This window comes from Pristis pectinata, chromosome 8 (genome assembly GCF_009764475.1).
Source record: "Pristis pectinata isolate sPriPec2 chromosome 8, sPriPec2.1.pri, whole genome shotgun sequence".
Classification (NCBI taxonomy): Eukaryota; Metazoa; Chordata; class Chondrichthyes; order Rhinopristiformes; family Pristidae; genus Pristis; species Pristis pectinata.
The window spans coordinates 71,299,281-71,322,912 of record NC_067412.1 but is presented as its reverse complement, the minus strand read 5'-3'; the positions used below and the strand labels follow the sequence as shown (position 1 = coordinate 71,322,912).

General features: G+C 37.2%; 1 protein-coding gene across 5 annotated transcripts in view; it reads left to right on the top strand.

The window, feature by feature from the left end:
• The window catches only part of LOC127573152 (H(+)/Cl(-) exchange transporter 5-like), a 71,068-nt gene extending 53,907 nt beyond the window's left edge, over positions 1–17,161 (top strand). For all 5 annotated transcript variants that reach the window (XM_052021101.1, XM_052021102.1, XM_052021105.1 and 2 more), the window contains exons 8-13: positions 1,178–1,258; positions 2,706–3,251; positions 4,466–4,652; positions 8,065–8,463; positions 9,879–10,095; positions 13,304–17,161. In XM_052021101.1, coding sequence (XP_051877061.1) covers positions 1,178–1,258; positions 2,706–3,251; positions 4,466–4,652; positions 8,065–8,463; positions 9,879–10,095; positions 13,304–13,394 — 1,521 coding nt within the window. In that variant the 3' untranslated portion in view covers positions 13,395–17,161. The remainder of the gene's footprint in view (positions 1–1,177; positions 1,259–2,705; positions 3,252–4,465; positions 4,653–8,064; positions 8,464–9,878; positions 10,096–13,303) is intronic.
• Positions 17,162–23,632: the final 6,471 nt, after the last annotated feature.

The following is a 23,632-nucleotide window of genomic DNA, read 5'->3' as shown; positions in this document are numbered from 1 at the left end:
TGTAGTTATCCAAAAGCAGATGCTGGAATCTGAAATTAAAAATGGGATTGCTAGAACTACTCAGTAGGTCAAGCTATGGAGAAAGAAATGAAGTTAATCTTTCAGGTCAATGACATTTCATCAAAGTTAGAAATACAAACTATTTCAGGATAGAGAGAAAGGGCAGAGAAGTGGAAAGAATAAAAGGGGCACTGTGTATTGGTTTATTATTGTCACGTACTGAGATACAGTGAAAAGCTTTTGTTTTGTGTGCCATCCAGACAGATCATACCATACATAATTAGGTTGAGGTAGTAAACAATGCAGAATATAGTGCTGCAGTTACAAAGAAAGTACAGTGCAGGTAGACAAAGTGCAAGGGTCACGACAAGGTAGATTTGGGGGATCAAGAGTTCGTATTTTAGCATGTGAATGATCCATTCAAAAATTTGATAACAGTGGGATAGAAGCTGTCTCACTGTTATCAGACTCTTGAACGGTGTTTCCTGCTCTCTGGCCTATATATCTTCTGTCCGACGGGAGAGGGGAGAAGAGAGAGAATGACCAGGGTGGGAGGAGTCCTTGATTATGTTAGCTGCTTTCTAGAGGCAGCAAGAAGTGTAGACGGGAGGTTGGTCTGCGTGATTGACTGGGCTGCGTTCAGAACTTTCTGCAATTTCTTGCAGTCTTGGGCAGAGCATATGCCATACCAAGTTGTGATGCATCCAGGTAGGATGTTCTGTCTTAATAAGTGCCAGAAACGTAAGCCAGAAGATGAGAATGACGGATTATCTGGAATTGTTTAATTCAGTCTAGAGTTTTATAAGCCATAATGTGCCATTCGAATATGACTTGCTGTTCCTCAAGGTTATGTTGGGCTTAATAGGAGCAGTGTAGGAAATCAAAGACATAGAGCTGGGAGTGAGATAAAGACTTAAAATGGAGAATCAGAAGTTCAAGATCACCATTTACAACTTGTTTTGTAAAACAATTATTCACTCCTGCTATCTGGTCTCTGACAGTCAATCCACTCAGCCACGGCCCCTTTACTCTGTATTCTTTCTGCTAAAAAGTCAACTAAGCAGCACTTACCAAATAACCTTTGAAACCCCATATATGGTCATACTTATGAGATAAGTGTGTTCATATTTTTTTGTGTCCATCTACATTGTTAACCTTAATTAACTATATTTTCTAGGTACTATCAGCAGCTGCTGCAGCAGGTGTCTCTGTAGCTTTTGGTGCCCCCATTGGAGGAGTTTTGTTTAGCCTTGAAGAGGTAGGAGATAATGTCAGAATGTCATTGTAGTTATTGGGTCACAAAAATCTTTCATTAACAAACAACCTATTACAGTTGAGCAAAGCCTGCATATACCAAAATGAGGACATAATTCAACAATACCACTGAACATTTCACTGACACCAAGAATCGCTGTGAATGATGCAGAATAACTTTTACTTCAAATCAATTTGTTTGTGCAACCAAGCTATACGCTTAGTTCCTCTTTCTATCTTTAAATCTATAACTGGTAACATGCTGGTCAATTTCTATTTCTTTGCTATTTATTTTCAGCATATTTTAATGTATAAAGAAATCTGTATTTTTTTTAAGAAGTATTCACTTGCAGTTTTTCAAATGTAATCATTAATCATGTCTACATATTTGCAGATATTTCGTAAAGTAATTTGCTAGTCCCAGAATTCACCCAATTTTAGAGCTCCATAATTAATTTCATCTTTCAGTATTGGCATGGTTTCTATGGGTATTCCCAGATAATGGTAAATAGGCACAATAGACTAAAGTATTAAAATTATGTTGATTTTTTTTAATAAACAAACTAGAGAGAAATCAAGGTTAAAAATGTTAATAGCTATGGGAATAAACAGATCAATTTTTGAAAAATATTATTGACTGTTGTAAGGCTAGTCCTTTTGAGATCACAGGAATGCAGTCTTTAAAAACATAACTGATTGCTGCAAATTGTAATGTTAAAAAAAGTTCCATAGTTTCCATTTAACAGCACAATGACTTGCATTTGTATGAAGTATATTTCTTTCTGGCAATTTTAAAATTAATTCTTTTAAAGAGGATGAACAAATGGGACTAATCTATGGAAATGCAGATTGTACAACTTTTTATGTCAGAAATGCCTAGATCCACCTTTTGGTGGAGGAATTGGTGGCCGATTCCATTAGCCCATTGTCTTGATTTAGCTTTCCTTTAAGTCAGCTTGAGCATGTAATCCTCTGATATACTGAAGTGGGAAAGTCCTGCTGAGATTTACATAGGACGAAACACTCTAGTTCATCACCCTTGGGACCTGACTGGAGCCGGACTACAGAAAATCCAGACCACAGAAATTGCCCTCTGATCATGTTCCTCTGAGCAGGAGAACTGTTTTTAAGTATAGACACTCCCAGATCACATAAAGGATCCAAGAACTGTCTGTAACCCAAAGTTTCCCTAAATTGGAAATGCTGTCGGCTGAGATCGCAAAGTTGCTCTTGTAGATTACTTGGCTGCAGATTAGCGCAGATCTCAGTTAATTTTAGATCTTAATTAGATCATAGTTAGAATTAGTTAATTTGTATGGATTTGTACTACAGATTCAAATCCTGCTGGACTACCACAGAATGCTGGACCAGAGAGTTTCAACCTGTACTACTGGTTGTGTAGCATAAAGTGCAAAATCTCCGCCTTGACATTGTTTATTTTATTCATACAGGTCAGTTATTACTTCCCTCTGAAGACTTTATGGAGGTCGTTTTTTGCTGCTCTGGTCGCAGCCTTCACATTACGGTCAATAAATCCATTTCGTAATAGTCACCTTGTGCTATTCTTTGTAGAATTCCACAGTCCCTGGCATTTGTTGGAATTAATTCCATTCATCCTTTTGGGAATCTTTGGAGGACTGTGGGGAGCTTTTTTTATACGTGCTAATATTGCCTGGTGCAAAAGGCGCAAGACCACCATGTTAGGGAAGTACCCAGTTCTTGAGGTCCTTTTTGTGACAGCCATCACAGGTATTATAGCTTTTCCTAATAACTACACCAAAATGAGTACCAGTGGACTCATTGCAGAACTATTCAATGACTGTGGACTTCTGGACTCTTCACCACTGTGTGATTATATTAATGATGTCAACAGTACCAAAACAATCGACAGCTTGCCAGATCGTGCGGCAGGTAAAGGTGTCTACATGACAATATGGCAGCTGGCTCTAGCACTGGTGTTTAAAATCTTCATCACAATATTCACATTTGGTATGAAGGTAAGGATACCATTTTTACAATATTTTTATTAAGATACTGAGGACATAATGATATATGAATTAATTTTCTTCCTATGTTTTGAAAATACATTTGTGCACAGCAGATCATGTACAGAATAACATGAATGATGAAAAGCATTTTGATTGCATTCAGTGAATGCACTGAATGCAATACTAAATTAGTGTTTATTCAATTAGTGAGTGCATCATTGCACAACCTAATTTTGCTACAGCCTACAGCTGTATCTGTGCAATTTTGGCAGGAAGCACTAGGCAGCAATCAGAGACAGCTTCACTAGCTATTCCTTGCCTCTTCCCATTTCTATTTTCCAGTTTACAGGAGTTCAGTTAACAGGTCAGCCAGCTCAACAATCAAGTGGTGCAGCTCTTTTTCTGGGGTGAGACATTAAATAAAGACTTTTTTAATGCTCATCTAGATCTCCAAGATCACATGGTATTATTTGACAAAAGTTTTCCTGGTGTCCATTCCAATACCTATCCCTCAAAGAACAGTTCTGAGATTCTCATTCATACTGTCTGTGGAGCCCCTCTTTATGCAAGTTGGCCACACAATTGTAAATCTCTCCATATTATTGACGTCTACTAGGTCAGTGTTGTATTTTGTAGGTAGTGCTTTCTGATACTTATTATCTGTGTTTGGCCACAGATGGGATAAGGCAACAGAAACTCAGACCAGCAAAACTCTTCCTGAATGTTTAGTAAAATTAAATAATAATTACTGCTGGGAATGTGAATTATGGATATAGTTGAAACCTAAAGAAAATGATGTGGATAGATTCCTATTTCAAAAGGTGCTTCCCCACCTGGAGATCAGCTGCTGCATTTAATATATTCCCCTTTGCGATACATTTATAAATGTAGTGCAGCAGAGCTGTGCCTTTTTTGTTAATTTAAGCTTCATGAATTGGGCTGTCCATGTGTAAAATCCATTAAGAAAAGAAGTCATGCACCAAAATAGGAAAAAGCAAAGGTAATTAACGGTAAATTTGGGTTGGAAAAGGGAGTGACTATCATTGTAAGAGATTTCAGGCTTCAGTGACACTATCATCACTTTATTTGCTTTGAGCTGATGGAAAAGTTGCTGCCTCCATCTGGAAATATGCAAAATGAGTTTTAATACTCAAATGAGTCTGAAACTGCGGTAGCTTGTGTTAACTCTATATATTGTGACTTCTTACCTAATACTTATGCAGGTTCCCTCAGGACTTTTCATACCAAGCATGGCAGTAGGTGCTATAACTGGAAGACTTCTAGGAGTGGGAATGGAACAACTGGCCTATTATCATCATGACTGGATCATCTTTAAAGGCTGGTGTAGTCCTGGAGCTGACTGCATCACTCCTGGATTGTACGCCATGGTTGGTGCCGCTGCTTGTCTGGGTAAGAAAGAGCTTTGAAGTTAATATTTTGTGTATATTTCTTTTCCACAATGTAATAATGCACCCACATTCCTCGGTAGGAAAGCCGATTTTTTTTTTTTGTTTCCTTTTCTATGAGTAAGTAAAAATAAATAGTTGTTTCAGCTCTTTGGCAAAATGTCTCAGCTATTATTTATTACTTCTGGCTTGCATGTTGTACATGCATAGTCATTCCGTCCCATTGTAATTATTTATAGTGAATTAATCATTTTCCTTGGTATTACCGATGTGGCCTAATTATAGGTAATTATATGGCTTAATTTTGGGCTATTTTAATAAACCATTCATGGAAGATCATTTCAAAACACCATACTTAAATCAGAATCTGTTTCAGAATTCATCATAACTATATTGGTAGAAACCAAAGAACAACATAAACTTATGCATGTGACAGCAGTAATTTTCTGACTGCAATTATAGACAAAATCAGATTACCCGTGTTCTTTAGCACCGTACTAATCTCTATTTTGGTTCCCCTCAGCACTTAATAGTCTTTCTCACTCACAGATAATAAACTTCAGTCAGTTGTTGGTTTGGTGCTTAGTTTCCACTGACATTTCCATTTCCAGAGTGAAGGATCCATTGGTGGCTGTGCTGTATATCTTCTACATGAGGTCTGCCTTGTGATCTGAAATTAATAAATTAATGATGCCTTAAGGAGTGGCATCATCTGCAAATCATTATATGCATTGTTTTAAAAACAAAAGGTTGGGAGTTCTTCACTCACACACCCATAAATGATAGAGAATACTTGTGATAGAACCTATACAAGCGTTCAATCCTTGAGAGAAAAAGCAATTTCGTCATGTGTTTTGCATGCTGGAATGAACCCCCAAACCCATTAAAATCATTTCTTATGCAAAATTTCCTGCTACTTCACACTGACCTGCATTGTTGATCTGAGAAGAGTTTTTGACCAGAAAGGAAATGAGCTGCATGATGGAAGTGTCAGTGATCCCAGCTTAAAAAAACACTTCAGGTAGAGCAACTTTTACAAAGACCTTGGGCTATGTACTAAGTTGGAAAAGGACACTGGAGATTGTCCATAGTTCATGGTTTCTGAGCATCTGTGGTTTCAGTATACCCCTCATATATTTTACCTAGTAAGTTAATTGGATGTCTGAGTATCTGCTTTTTGCTGATACCAGTCTTTTGGAGTGTTTTTATAGGTTTCACTTTCTAGAAACTGGGCAGCTAACTTGCAGCTTGCTTTGTGTTTATCCAGTGCACAAACTAATATTTATAAATAAAGCTGCTTCTATCACTATCTTCCTTTTAATTTAAGGATACTGGAAGAATGCTGTATTCTTCAGAAAATGCTTTGGGAATAGCCAGGATCTTATTTGATATGTTGTTGAAAAGCAGCTTTGCTCCTTTGGACCTATACTAGAAGATCAGTCAGTTAAATAAATTATTTGGGACTTCAATTCATAAGTGTATAACTCGGAGGTAGAGTAACATCAACTCATTTAAGGATTTCAATGTACAGTCCGAGTGGAACAGATTAGTTTTATGTTTGCCTGCATAACAATGCAAACTAAAACATAATTCATGACATGAAGTATTCTGAAATCTTTAGATATGAGAAGAGAAAATTATATGTTGTGCACTAGGCAATAATGCCAAGAGAAACAAGGAAACAAGTGTTTTTCAGGCAATAATGCCATTTTCTTTTTACTACTTATTGCATCATCATGAACACACTGAAGTTCTGGGCCAATTAATCACAACTTATCTGTTTTTCCACGCTTTATCCCTCTTTAACTGACCTGGTCAAAAACTCTATTCCTAACATCTCTTGTCTACAAAGCAATTGTCTGCCTTGACCTAAAATTTGAGATGGTGAGCTTTACCAGAGGTCATTAAAATTATGGCCTCTTTTAAAATTACTATGAATTTAGAATTTTAAAAGAACATAATAAAATATTTAATTTGATTCTGATTATTTTGAATAATGGGGAGAGGAAATTTATCCTGTAGGGAGGAAGAGAAATTCTGTTCAGAGGCAGAGAAAAAGTCGGCTAAAAAGAGAACCAGTTAGAGGACCTGATTTCTTTATTTTAAGCTCTTTATGCCCAATCAAGATCCCCAAAACTCCACAAAATGACAGGATATTTCTGTTCCTACAATTCTTGTAAAAGCAATGAAAGTTATGTTAATATTTAAATGAATACCTGTGAGACATGTGATGTGTGGCAGATATTTTGAAGAAAAGAGGAATTGTAGGAAAACAAAGACTGAGGGAAAAGTATGAAGGTGGATAACTAGTAATAGCATTGATTAAAAGTTTATAAAATATGTACACAGAGAGATGACTGCTGGTGGATCACATGCAAGGAATTAGAGTGGGAAAGAATTGGATATGGTTACAGAAATGTTGCAAGGCAATTTTGTTTTAGTTTTGATACATGTTAAAATGCATCTACTAATAAAACATTATGGCTGAGAATGATGCATCAGTTGTGGTTTAAGCAGTCTAGCAACATTTTTAATCTGACTTCAAAGGTGCTGAATGTTATGTTATGATTATTTTGCATTGTCAACAATTCTGGCATCTTTTAAGTGCATCATGGCATGGTATGACAAGTGCTCTGTCTGGGACCACAAGAAACTGCAGCGAGTTGTGGACACAGCCCAGCACATCATGGAAACCAGCCTCCCCTCCATGGATTCTGTCTATACCTCTCGCTGCCTTGGTGAAGCGGCCAGCATAATCAAAGACCCCACCCACCTGGATCATTGTCTCTTCTCCCCTCTCCCATCAGGCAGAAGATACAGTAGCCTGAGGGCACATACCACCAGGCTCAAGGACAGCTTCTATCCCACTGTCATAAGATTATTGAACAGTTCCCTTATACGATGAGATGGACTCTTGACCTCACAATCTACCTTGTTATGACCTTGCACCTTATTGTCTACCTGCACTGCACTTCCTCTGTAGCTGTGACACTTTACTCTGTACTCTGTTATTGTTTTTACCCTATACTACCTCAATGCACTGTGTAATGAATTAATCTTTACGAACAGTATGCAAGACAAGTTTTTCACTGTACCTCGGTACAAGTGACAATAATAAACCAATACCAATTTATGTAAAATAGTTCATGAAAAGAAATAAAGGCTGATAGTGACACAGATTGTGGGTGTGATGACAGTACATTGGAGTGTGTGTCTGAGGAGCAGTTAGCAGACTATCTACCTATTCAGCAGATGGTATGTTGTACCATCTGTATTCAAAACTGGTGTAAAGAATGGCCAACAAAACAATTGATTTGATCATAGTGCTAGTGATCTCGAAAGGTTACTGTGTGGAAAAAAGTTCTGGAATTTAGTTATATGTATCCTGTTTAATCTCTCAAATCCTCTTTCTGCAGGTGGGGTGACCAGAATGACTGTATCCTTAGTGGTTATCATGTTTGAACTTACGGGCGGACTGGAGTACATTGTCCCATTAATGGCTGCTGCAATGACCAGTAAATGGGTGTCTGATGCAATTGGACGAGAGGGCATCTATGAAGCACATATTCGCCTGAATGGTTATCCATTCTTGGAGGCAAAAGAAGAATTTACCCATAAGACATTAGCAATGGATGTTATGAGACCTCGGCGCAATGACCCTCCTCTGACAAGTCTCACTCAGGATGGTATGAAGGTAGAAGATGTGGAGGCAATTATTAATGAAACAACCTACAGTGGATTCCCTGTAATTGTATCAAAAGAATCCCAGCGACTTGTTGGTTTTGTCCTCAGAAGAGACTTAATAATTTCAATTGGTGAGTCCTTTGACTTGTATGAAACAATACAATATTTTTAAATTTAAAAAAATGTTTAAATTGGAAAGGTTTAAATGTGTAAAAGTTTCTGATCAATGATCTTACTGATGTATGAGGCCATTGACTTGAAACAGTATGTCTAGATGCTGCCTGACCTCCTGAGGTTTTCCAGCATTCTGGGTTTTTTTTCCAGATTTCCAGTGGGTGCAGTATCTTGTTTTTGTAAAGGAAATACTTCACTTAACCCTGTCCACTGACACAAGATATGGTGAATTCAGGGGGAATGATGAAATTTTAATTTTAACAAATTGATAATGTTAACTGTCAATTAATAATTAAGTATGATCTATCCTAACAATTATGTCTACATTTTCCTTAAGGTATTGTTTTAGAAATGTTGTATAATGCCTTTTAAACTATTACCAGGTATTGATGAGGGACATCCCCCTAATACAGGGTGTTAGTGAGGCAGTAACTTTAGCTCTAATGCTTCATAGTTTTGGGTAATGCCATGGTAGAACTCCATTGCATTTGTATTATCAAGGATTGATAAGACTGAGATACTTAGTGTTGCACCAATTATTCAAGAGGCAATAGCCTAGGACAGTTTAATACATATAACAGATGAATGTTGTGTTTGATTAATTTTTGCATTGCAAACAATTCTGGTATCTTTTAAATTTATGTAGAGTAGTTCATGAAGGATAATAAAGGCTGATACTGACACAAATTGTGGGCTTTGCAGTCATGTTTACACTCTGCAGTATTGATTATTGATGTGGTATGTTTATTTTTGTTCAAAAAGGCAATTGCCAAAGTACCTTACAGTATACTCTCAGCCATTCAGCATCCATAGGGAATGCGGGGTCCTGGTTGCAGGAATATGCCAGCTGCGTGAAAATTGCTCAAACAAAAAATACCATAAATAACACACAGTATTCTGTGCATTAGCATTTAAATTATCAAACTATATGTCATCTCCTTACCCTTTTAAATAACAATGTTTTACACCATAATTCTATATCTTAAGGATGAACGGTTTCACACTTAATTTGTACAACACTTTAAATAAAATTCACTGTTTAGGCTAATTTTCATTTAAAAACAACTTTTTGCCAGTTGCATGAAAATTGCAGATGCATGAATACCAGATAAACAGAAGTTTACTTGTAAAGAAAAATGCTGTATATAATATCTGTAAACAAATACTCTGCACATTTTCATTTTGGTAATTTAAATGTTTTTGTTATTAAGTGCACTGTAGATATTCAGCATGCTATGAAATTAAAAATTTTTAGATTACCTAGTCATCAACTATCCATATGTTTGTAATTGTAACTGGTAGTGAATTGGTATGGAAGGAATATAGGAAAAAACATAATTTTAATGAGTTTCCATTATACATTTGCTTACAGAAAATGGAAGGAAACGACAAGATGGGATTGTAAGCACTTCCAATATTTATTTTACTGAACACTCTCCTGTGCAACTTCCAAACAGCCCTGCTGCACTCAAACTTCGTGCCATACTAGATTTGAGTCCATTTACAGTGACGGACCATACACCTATGGAAATAGTGATTGACATATTCCGCAAGCTGGGCTTAAGACAATGTCTTGTTACCCACAATGGGTAAGTGTTACATGTGGTTTATCAAAAAAGGTGAAGCACATAAGTATTACACGGTGTTAAATCTCTGGATCTAATGGAGGTCTTCACTTTGTATTTAAAAGAAAAATATTTCTGTGTTTTATGAATACTCTTCAATAATATATTTTCAATCAAACTTAAATAGTTAACTGTTGCTGTGAGTATATAAAATTACTTCACCATATTACATTAGTTCTCATTTTTAACCAGCATCTCTATGACTTGTTATCAAGAATGTTTAGGAATTTTTTTCATGTTTTTTGCTTTAGTGCCCAGAAAATTCACCCACCCACTAAATCTGAAATTGTCTATATGGTTTGTACAGGACTATCAAGAATACTAGAGAAATCCTTCATTCAGAGTTAATTGTGAACTTGTACACAGACCTGTCATCTCATTGTCAAGTAGCAATATAGCCATAAACATTTTGAATCACAGTACATTGTGTCCTAGGCACCATGATGTATCTAACAGCCTACATGTACTGAGCGTTTTGTCCAACATTTTGTGTTTTTTTTCCCCCTATTGGAATCCAATCTTAAACTGAATGAACCAAGGTAAAATTACAGGTCTGAGGACTTGACTGAACTAGTCCCTTCTAGTATTTTGATTTAGATCAGGATTGTGTTCCAATATTGCCAAAGGCATAATAATCACTAAAGGCAGCAACTCTTCTAGAAAGATTAACAGCATTAGCTGTCCAGTTCATTGGCAGTAATTATTGAAATATACAATCACATAATTAATGCAAATGCAATAAATTTGTTAATGAAGCAGACACTTGTAGCTTTTCCACCACATGACATTTTAGAAATGGAGAAGAACCTTCTGGTATTAATGCTGTAATTTAACTTTTAACTTGCTGATTAAAGCTGAACATGAGTAAAAACCAAACAACTTGAGGTCCTAGGGACAATCCTGAGGTAAGGTTTTGAGTTAATTGTTCCAAAATGAGACCCTCAAATTGCCATGCATACATGTAATAGAAAGGAGAAATCAGCCATGGCTTTTATTCCTGATTGCTATTCAGCCATTTTTACTGGAAAGTGCAATTGTGTGAAAAGATTGAGATTGGATGTGGTGATTTCAACAAGTAGACAACCTGCTTACACCTGGTCTCCCGTCACTTGGATTGTATAGCCTTCAGCCATCAGTAAAAGCCATTTGATGCAAGTGGAAAATACGAGGCTGCAGATGCTGCAATCTAGAGCAACACACAAACACTGGAGTAACACAAGCTGGAACTTCACAAGTGCAAAACTGTCTTTTCAGTATAGAGATAATCAAAGGAAAAATATTTATTGCACCTGAATAGATTTTTTGAGTGAAATGAAGCACCTGATTTATTGTTTGTCGTACATTTTCATGTTATCAAAATAGCTTGCTTATTTCTGATATCAGACAGAAATCAAGATCTTAAATCTAAGTGAAGTCCCTATGAAACTATGAAGTATGATTTGGCTATGATAGGGAAACCACAATAAAAAGAATGAACAAGCAATGGCTAACATTTCAGGTATTGATACATAATTTACTGAAAATGTATATTGCTTTAAGATTCAAAACCCCTTGAAAATGTGCTCTAGCAATGGCTAACAAGAAGTATTAAAGACAATATTAAAAGAAAGGGGAAAAACTTGCGCTTACTGCTCTTTTTGGCAGCATGAGAATTTAAACAACATCAGAATTTAGCAAAAGCACATGCAGAAATTGAAACAAAAGGGAAGGTAGAATAAAAGAGTAATGTACTGAGGAACATAAAAACAGGTGTAACAAGATCACCAAGCATTATGCAGTTCCCTGTCAAACTAAGAAAGGAGAGAATGTGTTGGAATAGGAAAATGGCAGAAATATTAAACAAATATCTTGTGTCTGCCTTTGTGAAAGAAAACATAGAGAATCTTCCAGAATTATTGGAGATCGGGTCATGAGTGAATGAGGAGCTATAAATAATTAACATTGGTAAGGAAAAGTTGTGAAGAAATAAATTGGACTGAAAAGTATAAAATCCCCAGGACCTGCTGAACTATTTCTCAAGGTTTTGGGAAAAAGTTGGTTCTGGAGATAGTTGGTGCACTAGTTGTCATCTTCCAAAATTGCATGGACTCTAGAACTGTTCCCACAGATTAGAAAGTAGCAAATGTAACCCTATTACTTAAGACAGGAAGTTGAGAGAGAAGGGAAGGAATCTTGTTCAGGAAATGGTAGCAGAGCACTAGAAAATAATAGTAGGATTAGGCAGAGTCAACATGGATTTAGGAAAGGAAGATCACGTTTGACGAATCTGATAGTTGTAACTAATAGAATAGTGAAGAGTAAACCAGTGGATGTGGTGTATTTGGACCTTTGATAAGATGTTATTAAGCAAAATTTGGTATGTTTGATTGGGGAAATACAGTGCTGTGGATTGAGAATTGGTTAACAAACTGAAAACAGGGCAAGAATAAAAGGGTCATTTTTGGGTTTTAGGCTGTGGCTGGTGGGCTAGTACAAGGATCAGTGATGGGGGCCCCACCTGTTCACAATCTATATCAATGGTTTTGATGAGAGGACTAACTGTACTGTATCCAGGTTTGCTGCTGATACCAAGCTAGTTGTCTGTGTGGTTTGAGAGGAGGATGCGGCGGGGCTTCAATGGGATATAGAGAGACCATGCGAATGGGCAAAAACATGAATATAATGTGGAAAAATGAGGTCATCCATTTTGGTTAAAAGTAGAAAGGCAGAATGATTTTATTTAAATCATGAACAATAGAGAGGTGTTGGTGTTCAGAGGAACCTTGATGTCCCGGATATAAATCACTGAGCATTAATATGCCAATAAAGCAAAGGATTAGGAGAGCAAATGGTGCATTGACCTTCATCATAAGCAATTTAAATTCAAAAATAAAGACACACCTCACTGTAATTACATATAGCCCCGGTGAGTCTTCACCTGGAATATATGCAGGTCTGGTTACCCTACCTTGGGAACGAATACTTGTCATAGGAGTGCAGTGATGGTTCATCAGATTGATTCTTGGAATGGGATATTTGACATATGAGGAGAGATCCTTGAAGACCAGGTGCCACATACCAAATGGCATGCTCCTGCTTCTATTTCTTACATATGTTATAATACCAACTTTAAATGCAGCAATTTGTCATTCATTTTCAGGGAGTGACACTAACTGCTTCTCTTCTATTGCAGGCGACTCCTTGGTATTATCACCAAAAAAGATATATTGAAGCATATTGCTCAGATGGCCAACCAGGACCCTGACTCCATTATGTTTAATTAAAATAAAGCTCTATTCATACTAATGGGGATTACAGAGAGAACATTTTTATTCATGGTAACATGCTATGACTGGTTTTGGCATCTTACCTTAACCTTCTTATGAAGAGGGATGGTCATACCACATATTAGATGAGCATTGAATTAATTGTTGATTTTCTTCTGCAATTTTTATTAAATTTGTTGTAACAATGGTAACATCAAGCACTAGGTGCATGAATTGTGTGGGTTTTACCAGCAGATAACCAAAATGGTAAATCTTTGGACTTTTTTGAGATTAGAATACCTCAATTTTGAAATTATAATGAAGTATGAATTTGAAAATTATGACATGCCCTGTACAGTGAGATTAATAGAAACCACTTGTCCCCTGAAATTTTCTTTAGCACAAGTACCTTTTTAAGTTGCATTGAAATGAATCACCAGTAAGATAATTGCACATTATGCTTCCATCCCTACTCTCACTCGCTCACACACACCATGCCAGCAGCCACGTGGCATCCATATGTCATCTAACTGTTCTAACATAAATGTTTACATGACTACAAAATGGAATAGTCTCATCCTGTACAGTTAAATTTAAATGAATTAATCTTCAGGGTATTATAAATGGGAAATTTCTCAAATCTTTTGCATAGAAATAAACAGATCACTCCACTTGTTTTAAGGGGCTGATTTGTGTGTGTGAAAAATGCTGCTTTCCAGAAAGCTCTCTGGATATTACATAAAATAAAATTGCTTTGTTTGGAGGAAAGCAGCACTTTCCTTTGCTGTGTAGCTCATGGGTTATCACACATTTTCCCAGTCCTACCCAAAGTGATGATGTAGTACTAAGTTTATGTTGAAGTGTAATGGTTCATTGGTGAGCCAGATCTCATTGATGCCTACTGCAGGTCAATGTTGACTTTGAGTACATCTGTCTTTGTTTATTTGAAACAATGGTGTGTGGATGTATGACACAGACTTTGTACACATGTAAATTATTTCTGACTTCATTGAAAATGCATATTGCCTTGGGGCAATCCAATTGCACGGGAAGTGTGACTACAAGCTCATGTCTAGAAATTGGTTGACACCTGTACAGGCATATTTAGCAGTCTGTGGCTGGCCTTTTTCCTGCAGCACTCCAGCTGAGATGGATTTTAGTAAACTGGGAAGAATTAAGGGTGTTTTCCACCCATCTAATATTGAACAGAGCTTTGTCGGTATCTTTATATCTTGCAGATCTCTTGGCATTTCTTCACATATCAATTAATCAAATTTGATGGACATTGTTTATCTTTTTCAGAATAGTTGATAAAAATTTACCAACGTGTTACAGAAACAATTTTTGTATTTATTTTTAGGTTTCACTTCAATTTTGTAGATTTTTTGCATAATTCTGGTCTTCTGTGTTTAGTTATAAGAAAGAACTCTTTAATTGAAGTAAATCTTATCACTTGCACATCACTGTAGAACTTCCAGCACTGAGGACAGATCTGGTTATGGTGCTGAGTTAATGCCCAGGGTATTTTCAAATGAAGTGAATCAAGAATCAAATATCTCCTATGCATCTGCTAGTGTGATATTCTCTCAATCTTTCTCAGCATGAAAGCTGAAACCCAAGCTCTTTGGGTTAGAATCAAACAATGAAATATTTATACTACTAAACTGATTATTTCAGTGTAATCATTATTTAGCCTGTCCGAATGGTCATCATTGGAAGTTGCTTTTCAACATTTTTCTATATACAAATTACAAATTGAAGGAAGCTGAAAGTAGGATTGATGGAAAGAGTTTTAGGAGTGAAGCAGAAAAGGAGGTAGCAGGGCAAGTGTGTAAAGCAGTCAGTCACAACTTGGCATGAGTCTATAGAGTAAGGACATCCATGAGTTGGCAGTAATTGTCCAAATTATCACTTCAAAGAGGCCATCAAGAGTTTTGGTGGATGAATTGGAGGTGCTATGTTGTTGCAGTAGGGTTGATTGTAGTTTAGGTTTGTGTGTACTTCTGGGGAATTCTAAATTGTAGGAAGATGAGGGACCATGTACAAAAATAGTTATCTTGGCTGAATGTTGTCACTCTACAGGTATAAATTTAAACTTGCTGTTCAGATTCTGTCTATGAAAAGATTATTGTATAAAGGAGACGAGTTGCAAATAGGAGGTTATTTTTGGCCTCTGATATTGATGTTACAATGTGAATCTAAATCTCCCTAAGCTTGGAAATGTTAAGTTTGCTCCAATGGTGGCACTTCTTTGAGTCAGTAAGTTGTAGATTTGATCCTAATTCTAGAGATTCAAGCTTGGTCTTGTCTGGAATTTTAGTGCCAGTACTGTGGGAATTCTCTGTTATTGCAGGGTTCATATTTTGGATGAGACACTAAACTGATGCCAGTATGCTTTTAGCACACAAATAATGCTGTGCAATATTTCCATCCAAAGAAAAGTGAGGCAGTTCTGCTGTTGTCCTGGCCAAATTTGCCCCTTGACCAACAACCCATTAAAAGTGATTTTTCAGGCCATTTACCTATTGCTGTTATGGTTCCTGATTCTGCTCAAATTGGCTGCATGCTTATTCACAGGGAGCAAAAAATGGCTTAATTTGTCCTGTGGCCTTGACACAAACTTGAAATGGCAATGATGAAGTTGTAAACTTGTCCTGGGATCACATATCAAGAGTTGTCCAATTTTTAGTCACTATGGCAAAGGCTTCAAATGATGAAACCCAAATATAGGTGTGATAAAGTTCTTTATCTATCTTTAATTACTCTATTTGTAAAGTAGTTCTAAACTGGGAATGGAGGTTAAAAAGCCTGAATTCAATAAACAGAAGTTGGAATATAATGAAAGGGAGGGGGAGATGCGAGGTAACTGGGTGATTGAGCTAAAAGCATCTGGCAATAGTGGTGCAGCTTTGGTAATTTAGTTGAAAATAATGTTTTATCATAGTCCAAAATACAGTTAGTACATTTGTGTCATCCTCATCAGACGAATCCTAAAAATAATTTGGATGTCTAACTGGACTTCAAATCCCCACTTATCTCAATAGGAGTCTTGTGAATCTATGCGAGTCTATAGGAGTCTTATGATCTACATGTATCTCTAGCCCAGCAAGTCAATAATTAAGCAGCTAATAAATGGGTTTGACTTTTGTGCACAATTATATTCACGTCCAACTGATTGAAATGATCTATTGATTGTTCAGCTTCTTTTGACTAAACTTTTACTCTATGTGCACCATAAAGTTTAGATTATAAATCACAAATGTATGTAAATTGACACCCTTTCTTAAAAAAAATCACCATTTAAATCTTTGCCATTTTAAAAGAATTGGAACTGAAACCTAGAATTTAAATAAACCTATAATTACTTTTTGGTCAGTGAGATAACTGCTGCTTCATTCTGAAAGCCAGGTTTGGGTTTTACTATAACAATTGCATGTCAGAAAGCAAAAATGAATTCAATGTTTTAGTGGTTAGTATAACCATTTAGTTTCCCATCCCAACTCAGCAAATTGTTTTTCAGCACCATCAGTTAAACCCAAAACTGGTAACCATGTACCATGATCATTAAATGCATCAATTGGAAATGGTCATATCACAAGTGATGTTTCTGTTTAATCTTACTTGCATTGTAATGTATTGCCATTGCTGACATCTCAGAAGACATAAATGCTGGTAATTGTGAACATTGGTTTTCTGAAGTAATTTATTACATGTCTTTTTCACCTTTTCAAATCAAACTCAAGTAATTTCTTGTACTGGTTAATTGAATAAAAATTATTCTTGTATTTTGTTTAATGAATACAATTTATTCCTAATCTGGCACATTGAAACTGATATCTTACATTAATACATCAGTAAAAGTGTTGAGTATGTACAAAACACACAGAAACTGATACAGACAGATGCCACGTGAGTGAGCAATTATTTTAATCTTTGACACTGAGAAAGATGTGCAGATATTATTTTCATTGGGAATGCAATAATTATTTTAGTACAGTAGGAACCTTTACATGAACATGCTAAAAGCGTTTTGTGAATCAATCTCAAAAATATAATTCCCTAGTCCTATATTGAAATAAAAACAAATTACTAGAAGTGCTCAGTAGCGTTAGGCATCATCTGTGGAAAGAGGACCTACATTAAGATGTTGAGTCAATATCTTTTGGTCAAGATTGGAAGAAGCTAGCAATGTAACTGTTTTTCAGGCTGTGGAGCCAGAAAAAATGTGGATACAGGATAGGGGTAAGGGCACAAGTCAAGGTGGGAAAGAAGATAAAAGTGGAGGCATGTGATATTTGGAAGGCAAACTGAAGTGATTAAATGGCAAAAGGAATACTGATTTGAGGCAAAGGGATTGGCATTGACACAAAAGTAACAAAAGATAGGTCAGCATGAGCTTTAAATAGTAATCGCAGAACTACTACCAGCATATGCTTTGAAATAATGGGGAGTTATTGAACTCAGCATTAGCCCCAAAGTTGGAAGTTCCCAGGCCAAAAGATGAAATGATGAAGACCCTTCTAATGAAGCATCACTGGAACATTGCCAGAGGCTAAACTCAGTACATGTGAGGAATTAAAATGAAAAACTACCAGATCAGTGTCACCTAATCTGCATTTGGTTTCCCCAATCTAATGGAGATTGCATCAAGAGCAGGGAATACTAACTTGATGGAAAATAAGTAAATTGCTGGCTCCCTTGGCAGGTTTATTTGGCTCTGTCGACACTTGAGGAGGAAACAAAAGGCAATTGTTGAATCTCCTGCACATTTACGAGTCAGTGTCATGGGAAGGGGACCAGGTGATGAAGAAGTGGGAAGAGTAGTCCTGAAAAACACTGTTTTAAGAGTTCTGAGAGGAAAGAGAAAGATATGTTTGGTCATTGCATCACACTGAAAATGTTCAAGGTATGGTGGAAATGGGGCAAATGAGTTCTTGGAGGGAGACAAAGGTGGGAGGGCAGAAGTCATGAAATGGGAGGGAGGGTTGGAGGGAAATCAATTGTGGAAAAGGTTTGACTACGGTGGAAGGTGACATACTAACACGTGGCAGAACAAAAGAAACTGGGAGAATTGAATAGAGTGATGTGGTACAAAAAAGTATCAGGGGGGTGGGAGAAGGTAAAGAAAGTAGGTTTTGATTTTTGTTTTAAAAATTGTTTCATCTATCCCCTGAAAAGGTAAGCAAAGTGAGCACCCACATGAATTCTCATGGCAATAACCCTTATTTTAAGGTTGAGAATAAATAGATCATCTGAAGACTCAGGTTCAATTCCTGCCGCTGTCTGTAAGGAGTTTGTACGTTCTCCCAATGTCTGTGTGGGTTTCCTCCCACATTCCAAAGACGTACGGGTTAGGAAGTTGTGGGCATGCTATGTTGGCACCGGAAGCGTGGTGACCCTTGCGGGCTGCCCCCCAGAACACTCTACACAAAAGTTGCATTTCACTGTGTTTTGACGTACATGTGACCAATAAAGATGTATCATCATCAAAAGAAATGTAAAATTTCAGCCAAACAAAATGAGTGTTGCATGGGGGATAAGCATACTCAAGGAATATTGTTGAGATTGATACAACTACAATTTTTGACTCTATCTCATTCCAGTGCAAGTAACAAAGCTTTCATGTCATATGCTAAGCAGAATGGAAAAAAAATTGTTAGACTCTAAATGAAGAATCATTCATTTTGGTAGTAGTGTACTTGTGTACAAAGATTTGGAAGAGAAAGTTTCTGCTCCTGTAAAATATCGCAATTTTGCATATCCATGTCAAAAATCTTTAGCATTGCAATTCTCTTATCTTAATCCAAATCTAACGATGTTTTGAAGCATGGATTTTTAACCCTCAGGAGCACAAACTGCTGCTCCATTTTCTACTTTCAGCAGGTACTTCCCCCTTTTCCCCATTATCAAATGATAATTTGTTGTGGGAAATATCCCAATTTACCATATGTGCACCTGCTTTGAGAGCATAAGTTCAGGCATATCAGGAGCCTTCATACTCCCACAAAATCAGAGAAGGGCTCATTCAGTTTTCTGGCTACTACAGCTGGAACTGTATGCACCAGCTGTGTGAAGTAGTGAGCAAAGATCTTTGTGCTGAGGCATATTGTTCATTTAACACATTTTACTCAACTGATGAAGTAAAACTCTTACAGACAGTTCTCAAGTTAGCTAAGGTTTAGAGGCAGGGGGAAGGCCAGTAAAACTGATTTAATGGTAATTATTTGATTCAGTGAATTCATTTTGAACAAGTAGCTCTTTATAAAATGATATCTCATTCAATCTCACACATCCAGTCTAAAGGATCCAAAGTAGCTAGATGCTGTATTATCATTCATCAACTCTCTGTCAGAGATGGTTACAAAAACTTCATCACCAGCTTCTAATTCAAAAAGTCCTCCTTGGTAGATGGAATTCAAACCATACTCGGCATTTCCTGCCCAACATTTTGTTCCTACGCTTTTCATGAGGAGGATCGGCGATGGGTAGGACGTAGACATCTTGTATATGCACTGCACAAGTGGTTGCTCATTGGGTTTTTCAGAATGGTCCTTGTAGTCAGATGTATCCTTGTGCTGGTATCTGAAATAAGTCTGGGAATAAACGTAATACCTGCCCATTTGACTGGCTCGCAATTTCCCATGATTGATTGTCATGTTGCGGATGTAGGATAACCCTCTTCCAATACCCCATTTCACAAGGTAACGGCATGATCTGTCTAGAAAGCTGGGCGAACCTGTCAAAGAAATAATAGTTTGGAAGGTGCAATTTCAAATGTGTTTCTTGCTTTTTGCTAATTTTGAGTTTTTGCCCACCATAGCTTATCTTAATGAAGAGTCTTCCAGTACCAGAGGAATTAATATAAACTCAACCTAGTGCCAAAAGTGAACACTAGTCATGTAAGCATGACGCAGTATGTGTTTGTATGTTCTCCACAGGTAACTAATTTCATGCTGTATGTTAAGTGTACTTAACTCTAAAATCTACTCAAGATTATTCAGGAAACCTTTAAAGGAGGCGGACAGGTACACTTAAAAAAAAAATCAAATGGCATTAATGAGTCAGCACAGTGGGCAAAAGAGAGGTTTTGGAACTCCAGGGGACAGATTGATGGTTACTGGAAGGGTGGGATGGCAGATTAGTGGTGGGGGTTTCATTGAACCTAAGCATAAAACTTGCTCAGGCCTTTAAACACCAACAAAGCACATCACTAGTGGCCTGATATCACCAATGGTTTAATGTAAGCTGAAAAAGTTTGTATTATGGCATATTTTGAGAGATGGAAAGAAAAGAGAAGGAATGTCAAAAGGAGCAGTGAAATAATGGTATTGATATGGTGAAAGGCAGTAAAGTTGCAGCAGGAAGGAACGGATTGCAGGCTGTTTGTCCAAATAACATCATTGTTTATTTTTGTTTAAATTTAAGTTTTATTTACAGCGTGGTAACAGGCCCTTCCAGCCCAACGAGTCCGTGCCGCCCATTTTAAACCCACAAATTAACCTACCCGTACGTCTTTAGAATGTGGGAGGAAACCGGGGCACCCAGAGGAAACCCACGCAGACACAGGAGAACGTACAAACTCCTTACGGACAGCGATGGGAATCGAACCCCGATCGCTGGTGCTGTAATAGCGTCGCGCTAACTACTACGCTACCACTTTGGTCTATATTTTCAATATAATCTTACTTTAGCACTGGATGAGGTCAAGCTATAGATACATATTTTATAATTTATCCTGAATTATCATTTGTCCTAAATGATAATAACTACTGCTAAAATAATGACAAGTGGAAAAAAATCATGTCCTTTTATAATGTACCGGACTGCAAGGGAGTTGCTAGGAGAATCCATCGAAGTATGAAAGAGTATTCAAGCCTTGTACAGAATTGAGTGCGAATAGATCTGTTCAGGATAGGAGACAATAAGTTTTAGGCAGTGGAGGAGATTTAGAAGCTCTACTTAAGAAAAGCTTTCTATACTGGGAGAGGTCTGGAGGGTTATGGACTGGGTGCAGTGTAAATGGGACTAGCGGAATACACGTTTCGGCACAGACTAGAAGGACCGAATGGCCTGTTTTTCTGTGCTGTTAGTGTTCTATGGAAAATGAGACAATAGTCGTTCACCTGTTGCAATGCAAGAGGATAAAAAGGTTGGAATCACTAAGGAGGTGTAGTGGAGAAAGGGTTTCTATATCTCTGCCGGGTGTTGTTGAGTTTCTGATGTTAATGTTGATTGGGCCATCTCAGCAAAGAGTGACATGTTATGTCTTCTTAAGATAAAGTGAAATGAGAGTGACAGCAAGGAAATTGCCCTCAGATTTGCAAAAAAATCTCAAATCTACATTCTTATTTGTGCCATTACAAAATATGTATCTATAGCCTGACCTCTTCAATGAGAACAATAATAAATTAAACAATGCACTCTTCTTTTCCTGACGTGACACCCATATTTGCAATCATATTTGTAAGAACTTGCTCCTCTTTCCAAACAAATGTTCTTCCTTTCCCTGTTAGGCTCTGCATTCTCTATGCTGTTGGGAGAATGGATGATTTTGCATCATTTTTGATATTACTGCACTGAAACTAACCAAGGAAAGATGTACATACAATAGAAGTCCATATATAATTCCCGTGATGCCTCACTGTTTAAAAAAAATTGGCTGTCTTCCATTTCATACTTTTAAACCACAGTATGTCTGAGATCTGCATCCCTGCAGCATAATGTACAAACCATCACTGAAGTGCATACTACTGCATCTTCTAATGCATTTCAGCATAGTGATGCACTTTATTGGTATTTCTGACATTTTAATAGTACTTTTATTAATTTTATAACATGAGTATTGCTTGGCAAGGCCAGCACTTATTGTCCATCCCAGTCACCCTTGAGAAGTGAACCACCTTCTTGAACCACTGCAATCCTTGTGTTGCAGGTACTCCTATAATGTTGTTAGGTGGGGATTCAGTGATAATAAAGGAACACCAATTATATTTCCAAGTCAAGATGGTGTGCAGCCAACAAACTGACCAGGTCTTCTGCACAAAAAATATAGCTAATCCAATAAAGAAGGCTGTACTACTAACCTTGCAGGGAACCAAATCGTACAATGAGATGAGCAGAAGGACGGTGAGTTGATTTGTTATTCAACTGCACTGCAGACTTCACAACTCTGGAGGTAAATTGTTTATTACATCTGGAAAGGAAAACCGTTGTGTATTTATCTGAATTTGTTGGGCCAGAGATTGTCAATGTTGTATGGATGTGAAACAGCTCACCTTTAATTATACGTTTGCTTGCTAGTGTTTTCTGATACCTGAAGCAATTTTATCAGGAAGAAAATTGTGAGAGTAAATTTAGGCAATCTACTCAGAAATGATGTAAAATTGTATATTATGTGCATGGATATGTCAAAACTCCTCCACTGCGCACCACCCCACCCCCACCCCCCCACACTTAATGCATCAACCCTTAAAAAAATTTGCACTCCAGTTTCTCAATCATAGAAGTTTTTCTAACAGACAATTGAAATTGTTTGCTGGGCAGTGTTACTTTTCTTCAGTAAAACATTCTCAGATTAATGAACCATGAGTGAACATATTAAGAGCCAAACAGTATGGTTTTTGGTGGCCTGAGGCTTTGCCATCAAGCAGGACTCATAGCTAACTTGGAAACACGTAATTGCACCGGTAGAAGATCTGGCAATCCTGCCAAGTTTCAGCTGCTTATTCTGTTATCCCTCGGTTGTAACAAACTGTCCTCTCCAAAGTCTTTGAATGTGTTCCTGTCTCCAAAAACTTTGCTTACCTATTTGAATCTCTCCAATTAGGTTTCCACTTGGCCACAATTTAGCCATATAAGCAGTATTAATTCCCAGCATTGTGCCCATGTTAAATGTTTTAAGTCCTGCAGATATGTTCATTAGTTCCCTCTGCCGCTGACTCTACATGGGAGTCTAATGTGAGGCCAGACTTGCTGAGACTTTCCAACATTCAGAACATAGAACATTACAGAACAGTACAGACCATTTGGCCCACAATGTTGAGCCGACATTTTATCCTGCTCTAAGATCTATCTAACCCTTCTCTCCCACCTAGCCCACCATTTTTCTATCACTCGTGTGCTTATCTAAGAGTCTCTTAAAAGTCCCTAATGTATCTGCCTCCACCACCTCTGCCAGCAGTGTGTTCCACGCACCCACCACTCTGTAAAAAAAAACTTGCCCTTGACATCCCCACTATACCTTTCTCCAATCACCT